General features: G+C 40.4%; 2 protein-coding genes across 6 annotated transcripts in view; one reads left to right on the top strand and one right to left on the bottom strand.

Annotated features, from left to right (window-relative positions):
• The first annotated feature begins 2,938 nt into the window (after positions 1-2,938).
• On the top strand, positions 2,939-15,256 carry LOC103038673 (zinc finger protein 518A). 3 transcript variants are annotated; one of them, XM_049481431.1, is made up of 3 exons: positions 2,939-3,121; positions 7,388-9,784; positions 13,084-15,256. In XM_049481431.1, the coding sequence occupies exons 2-3, from the start codon at positions 7,405-7,407 to the stop codon at positions 13,896-13,898; spliced, it is 3,195 nt and encodes a 1,064-aa protein (XP_049337388.1). In that variant the 5' UTR covers positions 2,939-3,121; positions 7,388-7,404; the 3' UTR covers positions 13,899-15,256. The 3 variants fall into 3 exon arrangements, with proteins under 3 accessions (XP_049337388.1, XP_049337387.1, XP_015457845.3); XM_049481430.1 differs by having other exon boundaries at positions 2,939-3,265; XM_015602359.3 differs by having other exon boundaries at positions 2,939-3,346.
• A 122-nt stretch (positions 15,257-15,378) lies between these two features.
• Positions 15,379-18,547, bottom strand: part of blnk (B cell linker) — a 51,449-nt gene continuing 48,280 nt past the window's right edge. For all 3 annotated transcript variants that reach the window (XM_022684616.2, XM_022684617.2, XM_022684618.2), the window contains 3 exons: positions 18,229-18,312; positions 17,695-17,850; positions 15,379-15,825 (listed from right to left, as the gene is read on the bottom strand). In XM_022684616.2, coding sequence (XP_022540337.1) covers positions 15,709-15,825; positions 17,695-17,850; positions 18,229-18,312 — 357 coding nt within the window. In that variant the 3' untranslated portion in view covers positions 15,379-15,708. The remainder of the gene's footprint in view (positions 15,826-17,694; positions 17,851-18,228; positions 18,313-18,547) is intronic.

The raw sequence follows: 18,547 nt of genomic DNA, 5'->3' as shown, positions 1-18,547 counted from the left end.
ACAGTCATGAGTCAGCAGGGTGAACAGCAGAGGACTCAGGACACTGCCCTGGGGGGCCCCAGTGTTCAGTGTGATGGTGCTGGAGGTGCTGCCCCCGAACCGGACTGACTGGGGTCTCCCCGTCAGAAAGTCCAGGATCCAGTTGCAGAGGGGGGTGTTGAGGCCGAGCGAGCTTAGCTTCCTGATGAGGTTCTGTGGGATGATGGTGTTGAATGCTGAACTGAAGTCTATAAACAGCATTCTGACGTAAGTGTCCTTCTTCTCCAGGTGGGTGAGGGAGAGATGAAGGGTGGTGGTGATGGCATCGTCCGTGGAGCGATTGGGACGATACGCAAACTGCAGGGGGTCCAGTGAAGAGGGCAGTCGTGTCTTGATGTTCCTCATGACTAGCCTCTCGAAGCACTTCATGATGATGGGTGTAAGTGCAACGGGACGGTAGTCATTGAGGCAGGACACTGTGGACTTCTTCGGCACGGGAACGATGGTGGTGGACTTGAGGCACGTTGGGACAGTGGCGCTGCACAGGGAGATGTTGAAGATGTCCGTGAGAACATCTGTCAGCTGGCCTGCGCACTCCCTGAGCACTCTGCCGGGGATGTTGTCTGGTCCTGCAGCTTTTCGTGGGTTGACTCTGCGCAGAGTGTTCCTCACATCCACTGCAGTCAGGCACAACACCTGCTCGTCCGGCTTGGGCATGGTCTTTCTCGCCATCGTGTTGTTTTGTGCCTCAAACCGTGCATAAAAGTTGTTCAGGGCATCAGGGAGGGAGGCATCACGTTCACAGGACGGTGGCATTGTCCTGTAGTTGGTGATTGCCTGGATGCCCTGCCACATACGCCGCGCGTCACCCGTGTCCTTGAAGTGGCTGTGGATTCTCTGGGCGTGTGCGCGCTTTGCCTCTCTGATGGCTCTTGACAGGTCGGCTCTCGCTTTCCTCAGGGCCACCTTGTCACCCACTCTGAAGGCGGAGTCGCGGGTCCTCAGCAGCGCACGTACCTCAGCAGTCATCCAAGGCTTCTGGTTTGGGCGTGTAGTGATGGTCTTGGAGACAGTGACATCATCAATACACTTGCTGATGTAGCCAGTGACTGATGCTGCATACTCCTCCAAATCAGCAGAATCGCCTTCAGTAGCAGCCTCCCTAAACATGTCCCATGCAGTGCACTCAAAACAGTCCTGAAGGGCAGAGATGGAGCCTGCCGGCCAGGTTTTCACCTGCTTCTGAACTGGTCTGGAGCGTCTGATGAGTGGTGTGTATGTTGGAGTCAGCCAAACACACATGTGGTCCGAGAAAGCGAGGTGGGGGCGGGGCTCCGCCCGGTACGCGCTGGGGATGTTTGTGTAAACAAGATCCAGCGCGCTCGCTCCTCTCGTTGCAAAATCTTCTACTACTATTACTATTTTTATTAGTATTACTACTGCTATCACTACCCTGCTTAAACTACAGCTCAGGAACAGCTGCTCATCCAGAAAAAAACACACCCTATGCTGGGAGGCTAGCTCGTTAACTAGCTCTTGACCAGCATAAGGTCGTTGGATGACCAGCTGGTCTTGAGCTGGAGTTTTAGCAGGGCACTTCTATGACTAGCCCTTCTGTTTAAATGCATTTTTTTTAAAGCTGCTTTGGGTAGAATGCTGGTCACTGACTATCTGTATTTTGTTAATGATCTTTATGTGGTAATTTTAGGACATTGTTACACTGTGCAGTAGTGTGTTCTGGAGGATTTAATCTGAAATACTTCATATAGGTATTATATAAACCAAGCATACAAAATACAACATTAAGTTTATACACTATACTCTTTGCATTGTCTAAGCTAGGCTTTGAAGGCCAAGATGGGTGAAAGGTGGTCATTCAAGCATAAACATACTTTATACTGCTAAGATTGCTGGTTTATCAGTTCTTAACCAGCTTAACCAACTGTGCTTCATTTTGGTATTGCTGGTCCAAAAGCTTGGTCTTGCAGGTAACATGGGTCAGACAGTATGTTGCACTTGGTTTTTGGTCATGCAGGCAGATCAGCTTGGTCATGTTATAGTAACTGTTTTTACATTTGAAGAATAAAAAAAAAACAGTTAAAAAAAAGTAGCAATCAAAAGTTAGGACAATTTTTTGGCTTTATATTTCTGCATTCTAGATGAACACTAAAGTCATCCAAACTGAAGAAAAACATGTGGAAATATGTAGGAAACAAAAAAAGCAAACCAGAATATGTTTTATTTTTTGCTTAGATGATGACTTTGACTACCTTTATGAGGTGGCCACCTGGAATGGCTTTAAGTTAACAGCTGTGCTGAGCTTGTCAAGAGTTAATGACTTCAATTTATTGAGACCATCAGTGGTGTTGTGAAGAGGGAGAGTTGGTATACAGTGAATAGTCCTTTTTTTTGGCCTATGCAAATTAAGCAAAGAAAAAAAGTAGCAGCAGGTATACACAGCACTCAGAAGTGACAAAAAAATATAAGACAATACGATACAGATAAAAAATACAGTAAAAATAATACAATAAAATATAAAGTATAAAAGTACAGTCTTTTTTAGTGTGTGTGTAATGAAGGTAGAGCAGTTAACACAGTAAAACCACAATAAACACCAGTTGCTGTGCATAATGAAAAGATGCAAAAGAAAATGCTACAATATCAGCTCGAGTTAACTAAGTTCCAGCATTGCCGACATTTAATTCAATTCACTGATTCACTAAATTACACATATAATGTAAAACAGAATAAAAACTCTATATAATTCTGCACATTTGTATTGAATCAATAATTCAGTAAATATTTCATACTGACTGCATGCACTTTATCTGTTGTTTGTACGGGTTTTATTGATTGCACTGATTTGGCTGCATGGTGCTGGTGGCTCTGAGTTGAGCTGAGTTTAGCTGGGTTAGCTGAGTGGGTTAATATGACTGTTATAAACTGTTGATAGCTGTGAGCCCTAAAGAGGAAGCACGTGCTGCCTAAAGTAAGGGCACCGCTCTCGTGCAGAGTTGCAGGCGCCCCGCAGCCCCTCTCGGGTCGGCGCTTCAAAAAAAACAACAAAAAAAAACACGAGCCCCGCAAAGCAAAGCGACCGGACGATGCACGGACAGCCCTGTCTGCCTGCAGCAGAGCGGAGGTAATCTGCGGTGATCCGCTTTGCTCGCTGTCTCTGGCGGTGGGAAGCTTTAACAGCGTCCCCGGATTTGGAGTGTCATGGCTGCCGTCCGCTGTTGACTAAACTAGCAGAAGTAGGCTGCAGTGTGAGGAGCGGGAGGAGGAGGTAACAGCGCCGAGTCCGCTTCAAACTCAAGTTTTCAGCTCCACTTTCGCTCGGACTTATCCGTCAGGTGCAGGCGGAGAGGTTAGCTATCGGAGCTGCTTGTGTTTAGCGCTAGTTTGGGTTGTTTTGGCTGTATTACTGAAGCGGGAGGTGGAAGTTTAGTACTGTGAGTCGCTGAACTCGAGAGCTGAGAACTGGCAACACGTAACCTAGCTTAACGTTAACGGCTAACCTGACACAAACCACAGCTAAAAGAGCCTAGCCAACGAAGCGGTACAGTAAATAACAGCAGCCTGCAGTTCATATCTGCAGAATAATGTGCTTTTTTAACTTTTGTTAACGTGTTTCCAAGAGTTTAAAGCTAGCTAATGCTTTTAATTCAGCATAGTGCAAAGTACATGCTATCCCTGCACGTCTAGCTAACGTTACTCCAGCACAGGTGCAAACAATGCTTTGTTATTGTTAGCTAGCTAAACTAGCAGTATAACTAATTAACTAGTAAGTTAACTAGCTAGCTAACCCAACTCACGTTTTACAGAGTATACAGCGAGATAATTCTGCTTTCTGTGTGTCATTATGGATTCTCTAAGTTGACATCAGGTAAAAAAAAAATAATTGTGGCCACAACTTAATTATCTCATTCCCACACCCTAATAAGTCGTGGACATGCGTTAGAATATCATTCCCACATCCTTAAAAGGCGTGGGAATGATATTCTAAGGCATGTCCATGACTTATTAGGGTGTGGGAATGAGATAATTAAGTTGTAGACAAATAATAATAATAAAGCTTGCTTTACTGTTAATTAATGCCCATTAAGAAACAGAATATTACATCAAAGCTCCAAATCCAATGGTACGTTAAGGACACTTATGCAGTGTGCAGACCCGTTTACCTTCCTTCTTCAGCTCTCTCTGGATGGGTTTAGTTTCTCAGGGGGTCCTAGGGTAATTTTTCTTCTTGTATGTGTTTTTCTCACACGTCCTCTGAGAAAATTGCAGAATTACCTACTGTTTTTCGCTGAACTCTGTGGTCCTTCGATAATTTTAGTCCTGTCCGGACGCACATCTCTGACTTTGGTGACCTCACGTTTATTAAAATAGTTATTTGACCACTGCCACGCACCGTAATTACACTTTGGGCGCTCTATTCCACGGAGATCCAGGCAAACACAACAGTGAGTGGACATGGAGGAGCTTCTGAATGCGATGTCATGTGACCTAGAAAGCCAAAAAACAATTGCAGTCCAGATGCAAGAGTTTTATCACTGAGTAGAAGTGTGAAATATTTTTCACAGACGTCCCCCTGAGAAACTAATCCCGTCTGGATAGGGCTTTAGGCAGTCATATTGTGCACATGCCCTGAGAGCTGCTTGTTTTGTTAGCTGTGAAACAGAAGGAGCTTGTGGCTACATCTTAATAGCTACAGTTTAATTAACTCATTCCCACACCTTAATTATCTAGTTTATACGCATTAGTATGTCATTCCCACTCCTTAGGTTCTCATTTCCATGCTTTAGTAAGTCGTGGCCACGCAATATTTATTTTAACATGCTGTCACTTTACATCACTTTATTATGTGCTGCATGCTGACTTGGGATGAACCACTGGTTCTCAAACTACACACAAGATGTCACACAAGTGACAATCAATCAATCAATCAATCAGTCAGTCAGTCAGTCAGTTAGTCAGTCAGTCTAGACCTCAGTGGGTTCTTTTATCAGTTCACAATAGGCACAAAAGGTCTGTTAACAATTGTCTGTGGACCCGAATAATAAAAGCATTCTTTTGGCATGTGTTTACATCGGAGGAAATCTCTCCTTAACTGGGTGTTAATAAAAAAGCGAAACCTGCTAATGTCGGTTGTGAAGTGCATTGTCACACTGCACCAGAAAGGGTGTCATATGTGTTACTTGAATAGTAAACTTCCATCTTTATTGAAATGCTCTTGTGTAAAGTCAAATCATAGAAACAAATTGCTTTTATTGTAGCTAAATTCCACAACACGGTGGTGCAAGGTACTGATTCACTGGCTTTGGACACCTCTGGTTTAGATCATGCCCTATCCTCCCATGATCAAGCTGACATTTTCATTTACCACCTAGTAGGGCTGGGCGATATGGCTCTAAAATAATATCATGATATTTCAGGCTATTTTTGCGATAACGATATACTTGGCGATACAGAAAAATCCATTCATTTCTGGAATATAATATAATAGTATAACAGTATAACCATAATGTGGCAAAATAAATAATATAGCATAAAATAATATAATGCAGCAAATAAAATTTCAGAATATTTAGTGTATGCGTATAAACTGCAAACTAAAACAATTATACAACAAATACACCTAAAGCTTCACAGTAAATAATAGACTACTTTTAAGACAGAACAGCCCTATTATCACGATATGGATTTTTAATATCATGATATTTCTGTGTCACGATATATTGTATACGATATAACATTGCCCACCCCTACCACCTAGATATAATTTCACAGGAACATGTGTGCCACACACAAATTCAAACAGTAGAATAGAGGTGGCATCTCTAGACATGGCATCTTGTTCTGGTGATGCTTTATCAGTAGAGTGGGGCTTGCCCACTTTTGTCTGGAAGCTAGCATGGTAGGGTGTGCAGAGAGGTGTACTGAACTAAGTGCACTTAGTGTAGTATTTAAATGGCATCCTATTAATACAAATTCAAAAACTGTTGGATTGTGAATTATGTTATAGCCAATTGGTTTAGCATATTTTATTGAGTTCCACAAAGTTGTACTATAGGGCATTGGAAACTGATGTTAATAATTATAGTACTGTAGTTATTACAGTGAAGAATCAAAGTATTGCCTTGAATACAGGGTCTGACTAGTTAGGCACTAAACACAAACACATGTACTGTTTAAAAAATTGAAGGTGAATGGTTTATAGCTTCCAATCCTTAATATTTTTGCACATGCAGCAAAATCTAAGGTCTTCTGGCATACCACCTTGGGATGCTGCATGTACCACCAGTGTAAAATGCCACACAGTTTGTGAAACACTTGTTTAAATTACTTTAACTTTGTTATTAAGATGTTGTAGCCTATTATGTAATGCTAAAATTAATTTAGCCACACTGATGTGGTTAAAGTTAATATACACCATCCTGGTAGCTGTTGAATGTGTGTTTATAAAGTACTAGCCTGTGAAAATTATATAGTAAAATAAGCTCTATAGAAGATTGTAATCAAATCATAAAGTGAAAACTGTCCCCTTTATTACTATATTCATACATGGTGAAGCTTGAATTTGCTGGCAATGCATTATATCTGATTTTATCTTGATTCATCTTTGACTTTACAGCTTTCTAACACTTTAGCAACAACCTGTAAGTCTGTCTGCCTTTTTCCTACAGCTAAGAATTATTTGATAAAAGGAATAACTTCTTTTTTGATATGTTTTAATATTTTTTGTCATTTTGCACACACGTATATCAGACAAGTATATCAGTGTTTCAAACTAATATTGAAAGTATTTATAGCAATCCAGAAAATAGAATATTTAGGTGATACTGGAATATAAAGTATCTGTAGTTTTATTCATTGTACTGTTATTGTAGCCGTACATAAAGGAATGTCAATTTCATTTCAGTTTCTTTATTTACAGAGTTATAAAGTAGAGATGCAACCATATGGGAATTCTGGGCTGTTACACGTGTATCTGCTGATGTCAATGCCAAAATAAACATTTATGATTTACAGAGAATCAAGATATCCAAGTATAACTTTATAACTTTAAAACTAATAAGAATAAATAAACACTAGCTCAAATGAATGCACAGCCTGTGCAAATTGCAAAGTGAGGCCAGCATACAATAAATACGTTAGCAAATATTGATTTGAAATATTGGCCAAATTGGCTGATGCCAGTGTTTCTAAAAAATGGAATTATTGACCAATATAATGCTGATATCAACATGCATCCCTGTTATGAAGCTGTAGTTATATTTTACTATCAGCAGTCACATATTTGAAACAATAACAATGTTATTGACTCAAAACTCCTTCATCAATTTATCCTTTATGCTTTGATTAGCCTTTATTCTTTAATTGACTACCGCATATGTGTGTGTTCTAGGGGTCTGTAAATTAAAAATGGAGGTGGAACATGCCAACCCAAGCACCTATCATGATGATGCTGACCAGACTGGTGATGATGACAGAGGCAACTGGCACAGAAGACTGCGACTCAGGAAATCCTCAGCTTCATCTCTTACTGTGAAGAACCCAACTGAGGAGGAGAGGGTAATTCCAGAACCTCCTAAGGAACTACCCAGTGAGCCACCTCAAAATGAAGACCTGCCTCACAAAACTCTGAACAGTTCCAGTGGCAAGCTTACATTTACCTGCTCTAATTGCAAGGACGGCACAGCGTTCAGCCCTCAGGGTTTGTTAGACCACTTCACTGTCTTTCATGGAGGAAAAGGAGACCCGCCCACATTTCAGTGTGATATGTGCAAGTTTGCCACCCCTGAGTTCACTGTCCTCCAGCAGCATCGCTTAAAGCACAGACAGTGCAAGCTCACGTGTGAAATTTGTAATGACAGTGTTTTACAGACTTTATCCCAACTTAAAAAGCACTGTAAAACTCAGCACAGCCTGGATGGAAAATACCACTGTGAAAAGTGCAAGTTTTCCGCAAAGGAGTTGAAGATTTTTGTTTTTCATTCTTGTCCAGCCAGCACTGAATCACCAGTAGATAGCACTGAAAATAATTCAGATATTAGGCATATGAATGGTGAACTGAACAGGAATCATGTGGCTGCTGCTGGTTGGACGCCTCAGAAAGAGGAGCTCCTAAAGCACAAGGCTGCAGACTGCTGTCAGGGGTGGAGAAATAAAACCTGGAGGAGGAAGAAAGAGGTTCCTTCAGAACATGACAGTGTCAGCACACCAGACTTGCTCCCAAAACCACCTGAAACTCAGTGGAATTCCTCAGAATTTCTGCATTTCTCAGCTTCAGGTTTTCTTGATGAAAACGATGTACTGTTAAATCCTGCCAAGACCTTAGAAGAGACCCAGCAGTTTCTGGAGAGGACGGTAAACAGAGGGAAAAAATGGGCTGTGCCTTTAAAAGGTGATCCAGAGATTGCACCCCAGTCTTATACCCTTGGACCCTTGCCGCCACAACCAAAAACAATAGCAACGAAGCAATATAGTATACCAGTCCCTGGACTTAAGAATTATGTGAAGAATAAGCTATCTGGTTTAATGGAAAAGAATAATATCTCAGTTCCTCCTGATTGCACTACAAAAGTGGTTGGATTCAAGATGGTGGATGGAAAAAAACATCTTATTCTAAGAGTTATACCATCCGCCAAGCCAGATGTCTGTCCAGACACTGGAGAAGTGTCTCCAGGTTTAGAAACAGCTGAATTCAATGGTATAGAATCAGGTTCTCAGGTTGAAAGACCCGGTGATCAAACTTGTGCTGAATTGTCCACTGGAAAGTCCTTTAATGCTACCTCAATTTCTGGACAATCAGAAATAGTCAATGAAAAGCAAGTAATGGAGAAAAATCCAACTGAAGATGCGCCTCAGGTAGATAACACTGAAAATGACTATAATAATGACAGCTGTGCATTGACTGAACCTTCTAATGAACCTCCACAACTTGCTGTCTCAGGAACCATGGAGGATTTTAATGTAGCTAATCAGAACAACACTGATCAACAGTTGCTGTCTCCTGATGTAGTATCTGACTCTAACAGCACGCATCAGCTCAGTGACGCTGGTGCAAACGTAGCAGTGGAAGAAAGTTCTCTCAGAGAGGTGGATATTCAGACTCTCAACACAAACAAACACAGTGTAGAACACACAAAGACGACACTTACAGACTTTAAGGAGAAAGCACTAGATGATTTGAAAGAAAACCGTCCAGAGCTTACCACAAGCCATAATGACTCACGTTGTCGTGAAGATTTTGCTGGCAGTATTTTATCTGATTTAGCCAGTTTGAAAGAGTCCCAGCTGTCAGCCCTGATCTCTGGGGAAGATGGAAGCCCTCATGTGGACTCCAACAAGAAGAAGTCAGGAGAAGAAGCTCAAGTAATGTCGTCATCTCTTCTTCTTCACTCGAATGAGCAGATCATGGAAACAGCGCAGTCCAATGCAAGTGCAAGTCCATGTTCTCCAGACAACCAAGCCATTTTTGAACTGAATAGCAGTAATCAAGCCTTTGTATCTTTGCACAAACATACTACTGAGCCTCTGTTTAATTCCCCGAGTGAAGATGTAGGCCTGTTATTCCAAGACAGTGGTGATGAGTACACAAACAGTTTGGACTCTAGAGATGCACCTGTCCCTTTAGATCAGAGCTGCACATCTGAAACTGTAGAGGAGCCTAATTACTTGGCATTGGCAGTAACATTACTAGGAGACTCCTGCCATAATCCAGACCTGTATCAGACACTAGAAGAGCTCCCGGTCACCACTGTTAACCATTTGCTCGATGATCCTGAAGTTACGTCCAGAGGTAAGCAATAATTTCATATTTATAACACAACTGTTGTAGTGTGTGCATTAACTTTACATTTTTTGCTATGCTTAACCTTGTCTTTTATTTATAGTAAAATATAATATTGTATAGTATTTTTAGTACCTACATTACTGTTTAAATTCAGTGATACTAAGTACTGTGAATCCTACTGAGTATAATCATATTATAATAAAAAACATTAGGTCTTCCACCAGTTTTTATATTAAGGTTTTAATTAGACAGTGACCCCACAATTTAATCGTAGTTATGATTTTTGATTATGATTTATTGGGTGTAGGATGTTCTTATGATATTTTAAATGAAGAAAACTTAAATGAGCACATTTTATTAAATGCGTTGTTAAGAATTAACAAAATTTTGGGATATGGACCATTCATCAATTTCCTGAGCTTCTCCCTAGTCCTTTATATACATCCCGGGTGCTCCTCACCTTCGTGACTTTCGACCTCGCACCCGCCTCCGCCCCATTACCACCCTCATCTTCATCACTCACATAGCTGCGGGGGGGGGGGCCTGGCTTGAGAACTTTCTCAAGCTGTTCTGACCTGTACCCCCAAGCAACGTAATCACAGTTCACGCCCACCCCCGCATCGCGTAGGCGTGATTCAATATAGCAAAATCATAATTAATATAATGACTATTTTACATGATGCAAAATGTAACTTTCACATTGTGGTAATATTTTGATGCATTTACACCTATAATTACAGTGTGGAAAGATCTTGATTGAACAGATGCGCTTTTTATACACTCACTAAACGATTTTAAGTTTCACCCATTGCTGGCACAGATACACAGATACAGCTTGTCTAGTACATCCAAAGGAGACTTGCCAAAAGAATATAACTGTCTAAAGCAGATGTAGAACATGCCAGGCATACCCTACAAAGGTATAAATCCCCCTCATTGAGCTGTGAAGCAGTGGAACTGTCTTCTCTGGAATGGTGATGCTCCATCCAATACTTTTGGGATGAGTTGGCCCAGAACGAGTCGAGGGTGAGGTGATCAGTAAGCATCCAACATTTGGTGCTGTTGTCAATTGAAAATAGTTACAGTGATGAACCTAATATGATATCACAAAACATCTAAGTATTGCCATTTAAGGAATTGTCTTGATTCTTTAAAGCAATGTTTCTGAACTGTGGTCCTGGAGGGACCCTGCCCTGTGCATTTTACTGCTGTGCCTGCTTATAACACACCTGATTCAACCCCTGTCACAGAGTTGCAGCATTAAGTTCACTAACATGTGCAGGACAGGGTGCTTCCAGCACCAGGGTTTATAAATATTGCGCTAAAAGGCCATTGTACTAATGTGAAGCACTGAATAACACTTTAGTAGGTGAATTATAAAGGACATTTAGTGTCTGATTAACCCTTTAAGATCTGGTCAGTTCATCACAGTTCATCAGTTCATGTACTGCAGTTGCCAAATAATATATACTAATAAAATGATAAACAAATGAAATAGGGCTGGGGCGACGCGTCGACATAATCGACGTCATCGATTACAAAAATACATCGATTTGCATAACGTGCGTCGGCGCGTCGTAAACATGGCGGCGCCTGTGGAGAGCATTAGAGGTTAGATCGGGCCCAAAAATTCCAACTGGCTGTTTTCGGGCTGTTTTAATGAGCGAAATATGATCAGAATTATGTTAATTAACACGGTAACATAGAAGCATAGAACTATTATTTAATTAAAATAATTTTTAAGAACAGCTAAACACAGTTCTGCAGGTCAAACGCGGAGGAGTTCACGTGCGAGAGACAGAGAGAGAGAGAGAGAGAGAGAGACAGAGAGAGAGATTTGCGTGTTCTGATGTGAGCTACTCACAGGTGAAGGTTCTCTTTGATCTCCTCGTGCCCATATTCTAGTCCCATTCATAATTCTGCAGCTCCCTCAGTGTTTTCTGCCGTATTTTGCGGCTAGCGCGAGCGCTTACAACTGACACCGCGGACCGCGAGGTGCCGCCGCGTTTGTGCCGAATCCGACTCTCTGCTGAATCTGACTCCCGCTTCGCGGACAGAATCGGCACAACACCCCCGCTGTAGAACTGCGGTAGTGAAAACAGCGCTTATAAATAAATTAGTTTAGTTTCACTTTCAGTTTTCGTTATTTTTTTTAAAAATAAAAATATAATTAAAAAACAGACGCCTACATCTCGGACTATTTTCTGGAGCCCGGGTCGGATTTACGGGCGGGCCTCGGGTCATGTCGGGTTCGGGCAGAGAATCTAAGCTCTAGAGAGCTTGGACTCCGGAGAGCAATCTCCAGCTACAAAAAAACGCCAGCGGGCATCTAAAGTTTGGGAGCATTTCACGCAAAAGGGCAACAATGTGGTCCTCTGCCATATGTGCAAAAGGAGCACTTGAAGCGCAAACATCCAGGAGCACTATGTCAACAGGGTCACACAGTAAGTTACCGTTTACATCAGGGTCTCCGCGGGTGTCCTTAAAAAGACTTAAGGCTGTCTACCAAAGGTTTTAAACCTGCCACAGGCAGAAATTATACATTTTTGGTTTATATTTATATATATAGTTTCCAGAAACAGTAGCATTATTCATAAGTTCAGGTGTTTAGCTAAGCTAGCTGCCTTAAGTTATTTTAGCTAGCGCCGTCGGCGCTGCGGTGTCACACCGTATTCTGTCACCGTCGGAATTTTGTGACCAGTGCTCACGGTTATGAGCGTTCATTGGCAAAACGGAAGCTTTCTATACCTACACCTTACCCTCAGCCCTAAACTTAACCGTTTTGGCCAGTCGGGGTAAACATTAGAAACAAACACGTTTCGAATCGGCCAGTGCACCGGTCTGCTGAGAACTACTTGCCAGTGGTCACAAAATCTAGCGGTCACAGAAAACAGTGCAACACACGGTTGTGGTGTATGGGAGCTTATCCATTTTTAGCGTTATAGATCTAAACAACGTGCTGTACATGTAAGTGATTATAAGTGTGGGGTTTGGTTTAGTAGGCTTGTGTTGTTGTTGTTGTTGTTATTATATATAAATATAGTAATTTATCGTTTGCTTTAAAACGTAAAATAATAATTATTTAAATATGTTTCTCAATGAATAGATTAGTCGACTAATCGAAAAAAATAATCGTTAGAATAATCGTTTAAAAAATAATCGTTAGGGACAGCCCTAAAATGAAACAAGTAGTTAGTAGTTACTACATAATAGGTCATGACCTTTAACATACAATTAAGAGCATTTGTAGCACTTTTTGTGGTCTCTAATAGAGTATTTTATCTATTTTTTTTATATCTTTGCAGGTATTACAAACCAGTTAAGTGGACTAGGTCTTCTGTCTACCCAGCAAGCAGGTCTGCAGTCACCCAAAGCCATACCAGTAGCTGAGAAGGACTCTACACAGTCTAATCTGTGCCTATCACCAGCGAATGAGCCAGCCATGAAAAGGAGGAGACAAGGAGAGCCACTCACAAAAGACTTACAGCAGCACATCCCCAAAGCTAGAAAGCAGATGGCCCGAAGGTCTCAAGAAAACAACCCACCAGCCTCCATCCCTTACTGGGAACCAGTTCCTCAAACAGTGGAAAGGACTCTAAGGCTCCTGCCTGTTTATTCCTCACAGCCTATAAAAATCCCACACCTGAACCAGCCTGTTATAGTTCTCAATCACCCAGACACTGATATTCCAGAAGTGGCCAACATTATGAGGATTGTTAATAAGCACAGAGGGGCAGTGCAGAAGGTCATACTGTCTAAAGGAACACTGAAGGCTCTTTCTGAGTTGAACTGTGACACCTTTCGTAAATCACTGGGAGCTGACTGCCATTCTTCTCACTGCAGACGAGTGTGGCCACAAGGAACTGTTAGAGAAAGGTTCATTCTGAAACTAAAGCTGAAAAGGTTATGCGGCCATAAGTATAAGGTTACACCTTCGGCCCCCAAAGCGAACGGGTACCAGTCGACCTTCAGATGCTGGTTTTGTGGGCGGCTCTTTAGAAACCAAGAAGCGTGGGTAGGTCACGGTCAGAGACATCTAATGGAGGCCACTCGAGACTGGAACAAACTATTCAGCTGTAACGGGCATCATAATAGCCCTATTGAGCCATACTTCCATTAAGCTTTTGTCGTGACACTGACACTGTGATGCACAGGCATTACTGGATGAAAAGGTGGTTTTTCACAGAAGCCTATTTCGTGGACAGCGCTGGATTCAGAGGATGTTGAATGGGCTGGCAGTCTGAATTATGTTCTGAATTGTGTTTGTGCAGATCTCAGGGTGTGCAAGAACAGTTGCCTAACATGCCATTCAGGGTTTTGAGGTATAGCTCAGTATTTATCAGTGAGACACTCTCAGCAGTGCATGGTTGATAAATCATCTCAGGGACAGCGGGCCAACTAAAACAGCATTATTTATTAATTTATTTATTTTCTTTTTAGCGACGTCGTCTCACTGTGAAAAGAAATATGCATTAATTGTATGAACAGAAGATTGAAAAGTGTGGTTTGACCAAAATCTTGGCACTGCTGTAGCAAACCTTTAGCGATTTATTATGAATGAGGAGAGAATTTGCCTGTGTTGCTTTGCTCGTATTTGAATACCAAATAGAATTTATTTTGTTGAGCTAAAGACGGGACAGTGTGTTTTATTACTTTATAATATTTTGACCTGCTTCAATTGTTTCCTTCCTGCATTGTGTTTTTGTTGGTGGATTGAATGAATGTATGGCTTAAACTACTGTAGAAATCCAGCTGATCAGAACATTTATTGCTACAGTACAGCATTTTCTAAATGAATGTACTGACTTTAGACACATCCCTTAAGCACTTATTGGTTTTAAATATGTTTAAACATGCTAATTGTCCGTTTATTTGCACCAGAAGTACATTGTAGAGCATATATACACATTTTTTGCTGTTAGTCATATTGGGATGTTGAACTTATTTAAAGTTAATAATAATGTAGACCATTATAGTTTATATACCCGTTACAGCCTCAGCTAGTGACCTGTGTTTTGCTAAATAGAGCATAAATGATAAATGTAGTATAAATAAAGAAATACAGTAACAGTTTATAAGAGTTAAAACTACTGTACTTAATTTGTAGCGGCATCAGTATTATCAAACATTGTACTCCATTCCAATGACTATTTTGTGTAATACTATTCTATACTATAGTTATCTTTATTGTTTGCTGTATTGAGAACTTTTTTAATGTTTGCAATTATTTAAGATAAATCAGGCCAATAGCAATGAATAATTTCTTATTTTTCACGATTTTCATTATACTGAAATATGACAATTCCAGTACATTCCAGTGAATTAACGTCAGAATTCAGCCAGATAATATAACTGCAATCATAATGTAACTGAAATGATTGTTTATACTACAGGTATGTTTTCTTCTCTATTTTTGTCTCTGAAACAATGTTGTCGTTTCATTTTCTAAGATTAAAACACTGGTTAAAATGCTTGTAATGCATCAAGAACTGTGAATAATATTTCCTAATATTGTACTTAAGTGCCTTCCCTTAAGCTTCTTCTGTTACACCTTGTATTGTATTTTCTCATCTCATAAAGACAAATACATTTGACACTGGTTGCTGTTTGATCATTGCAGGACAGCTGCATGTTTAGTAACAAACCAACAATAAAGAATACTTACAAATGAAATATTCCATATTTACACTTAAAAATACTTGGGATTTCTTTTACTTAATGTCCCTTAAAATAAACAAAATATACAAACAATACCATTAAAATATTAATACATTAAACACTTTTACTGGCCAAATTATTGCATTGGTTTGATCAGTATTGTTTTTCCGCAGTCCTGTACTGTCAGTAGGTTGATGAATGATATCTGAATATTAAATGCTGCTGCTGTGGTTGAGATGTTCCAGGATGTTGTAGAGAATTCCAGTCCTTTCTCACAGCTTCACAGCATGCTTCAGCTTAGTGGAGTCCTTGGTGTTGCTCTGTGTGTCCACCAACACAAGTGCGTTCTTCTGGTGGTTCTCAATAATGTCAGAAACACTATTAAACCTCTGAAAGAGAAAGAGAGGAGATTTCAGTGAACTGCCAACAGTTTAGTTGTGGGGTGTGGCTTGAGCCCCAGATCTTTTTAAATAATAAGCTTTCCGTCACTATCTCTTTCTGGACTGGCAAACGTCTTACGTTAAAGATTTGGGCGTTCATCGTCATTATTCCATAAGGGGTGTACAGATGTGTTTGTGCATTCTACTGTCTCAGATGGTTAAAAAATTGTACATTGTTTGTAAATGGAGGTGAGCATGATCCTGGACATTTGTGCTGTGAGTATATTACTATACCTCAATCACTATCATGGTTTACTGCACTTTCCAAGCAGTAGGTGTGTCAAGGCTCTGGGTATGGGGCCCTGTAGTCCTGGGTCTTTTTTATTGTCCCCTGGTTCTTTTTTAATACCAAACTGCCAGAAACACTTTGAGGTAGATATCTTTTTAAAAAAAAATCTCTATAATATCTCTAAAATATCTAATTTTAGCTAAAACTTACATCTGAGTGGCAAAAAATGATCATAGGTTAAATGAGTTTAGTTTGTTTGATTCACATTTACATTCAGCTCTGGAAAAAAAATATGAGATCACTTCAAAATTATGAATTTCTTTAATTTTACCAAATGAAAGCCTCTGGAATATAATCAAGAGGAAGATGGATGATCACAAACCATCAAACCAAACTGAACTGCTTGAATTTTGTACCAGGAGTGTCATAACCTTATCCAAAAGCAGTGTGTAAGACTGGTGGAGGAGAAAATGCCAAGATGCATAAAAACTATGATTAAAAACCATGGTTATTCCACCAAATATTTATTTCTGACCTATTAAAACATTGCATTATTTGAGGTCTGAAAGCTCATCTTTTTTCGTTATTTCAACCATTTCTCATTTTAAGCAAACAAATGCTTTAAATTACGGCCTTTTTATTCGGAATTTTGGAGAAATGTTGTCTGTAGTTTATAGAGTAAAACAATGAACAACAATGTTCATTTTACTCAAACATATACCTATAAATAGCAAATCCAGATAAACTGAAGTGCCCTCTTAATTTTTTCCAGAGCTGTATAAAGTTTTTGTTTAGCTTTTCGAAGATGTTAACTAGGAGGAGATCTGATGTGTACACTTGAAAACTGATCATGGTATGCTACAGCAGACTAAAAAAAACTTTTTTCCTAAAAATATAAATCTGGACAGGACTGAAATGCTCAGATGCAAACTAAGTTAAATGAGAAACAGCAGGTAACTCGGCCTGCAAAGAGATGTGAATTTGGATGGTACTAAAATGATCAGATGGTGGTTAAGATCAGTCATAAACAGTAAAATTGGAAATTCAGCCTTTTATTTTCTTAAGAGGACAACAAAGACAAACAGAAATGGTCTGGAATTTGTACGGGAATAAGAATTATATATATAGAGGAGCCCTAGGGAAAGACAGAATTATCACAGGACCCCATGGTACAGCTAAGATGCTATACACTTTGTGTCCATCCAAAATATCAGATAAGATCAGATGTGTTTTTTGTGCTATTTTTAGCTATATTAGACTATTTCTGTTATGTGGGTCATAATGTTCCTTTATGTGTGATATGCCTGTGTTCCCAAGCACTGTTTATGTTGGTCTACTCTAGAGTACTTCAATGAGAATTCCAATTGGTACTTCAGATGCTTAATTGAGAACCTCTCAAAGTTCTGCAATCTGCTCCTTAACCATAATCATACGTCGTGTCAACAGGTATTTTTACACAGTGTATGTAGTGCTTTAGGTTATGCTTACTTTTGCCATCGAGTGGCGAAAGTTAAATGTTGTCAAAGGCAAATGTATCTATTGACACTGTGACCCATAACAGATCTCAGAGAGTATGCTTTATGGTTTACCTCCTCTCCGTTCTTCTGCTTGCCGAGGGCGAACTGCTTTGTGTTGGGAATGTAGCGCACTGGGATGTTATACACTCTGCCGTTGTAAAACACGACCAGGGTGTAGGGCTGCAGAGCATCAACACCCGAGCTCTTTCTCACCAGGTAAGACCCATCCTGAGGGGGTAAGAAAGGGATATCACTGAGGAAGAATGAAATGACCTTTGGCGCATGCAGTAACGTCATGATGTAGGAATGTACCAAACACAATGCATTTGTTTAATGTTGTTAACAGTGTTTGTTAGAAGGGTGTCTGGTTCTGTTTAGAAAGAAGCAGCATCCCTGACAGTTCCACAGGTGATTTCCCTGCTTAAACACACCTATGAAACTTGAGCTGAATCAACTGTGTTTAGGAAGCTGCAGGAATTCACAGTAATGCTGGACTATGCCCTCCAAAACCAGAGCTGGATACTGCTAGTTTGTTAGTTGAGAAGTTGAGAAGGCAGAATAATTTGCTGTTGGCTATCTCTGTGTCAGCAGGTTGGAAAGACTTGCCTTGGCTGATCGGATCAGAGCGTCCTCTGCTGTTTTGCGGTCGCAGGTGCTGGCGTACCAGGGCCTCTTATACACACCAGCCTCCTATGAGAGGAGAACCACAGTTACGGTTCAATATGGAGAGCACAGGTACAGGTAGTAGTGAAAATGCAACAAGATATTTTGGATCCTCAGAAGGTATGGAATGTTAATAAAATGTATTTTGATATTAGGGACCAAAATTATCTTGTAGCTTTAAGTTGGTAACTTTTTGTTGATGCTCCACTGCCTTCCCTGCTTTCCCCTAAAAGGGAAAGTAACCTCACAATTTTTGCTACTC

This window comes from Astyanax mexicanus, chromosome 7, assembly GCF_023375975.1.
Source record: "Astyanax mexicanus isolate ESR-SI-001 chromosome 7, AstMex3_surface, whole genome shotgun sequence".
Taxonomy (NCBI): Eukaryota; Metazoa; Chordata; class Actinopteri; order Characiformes; family Acestrorhamphidae; genus Astyanax; species Astyanax mexicanus.
This window is presented reverse-complemented; position numbering and strand designations above follow the sequence as displayed.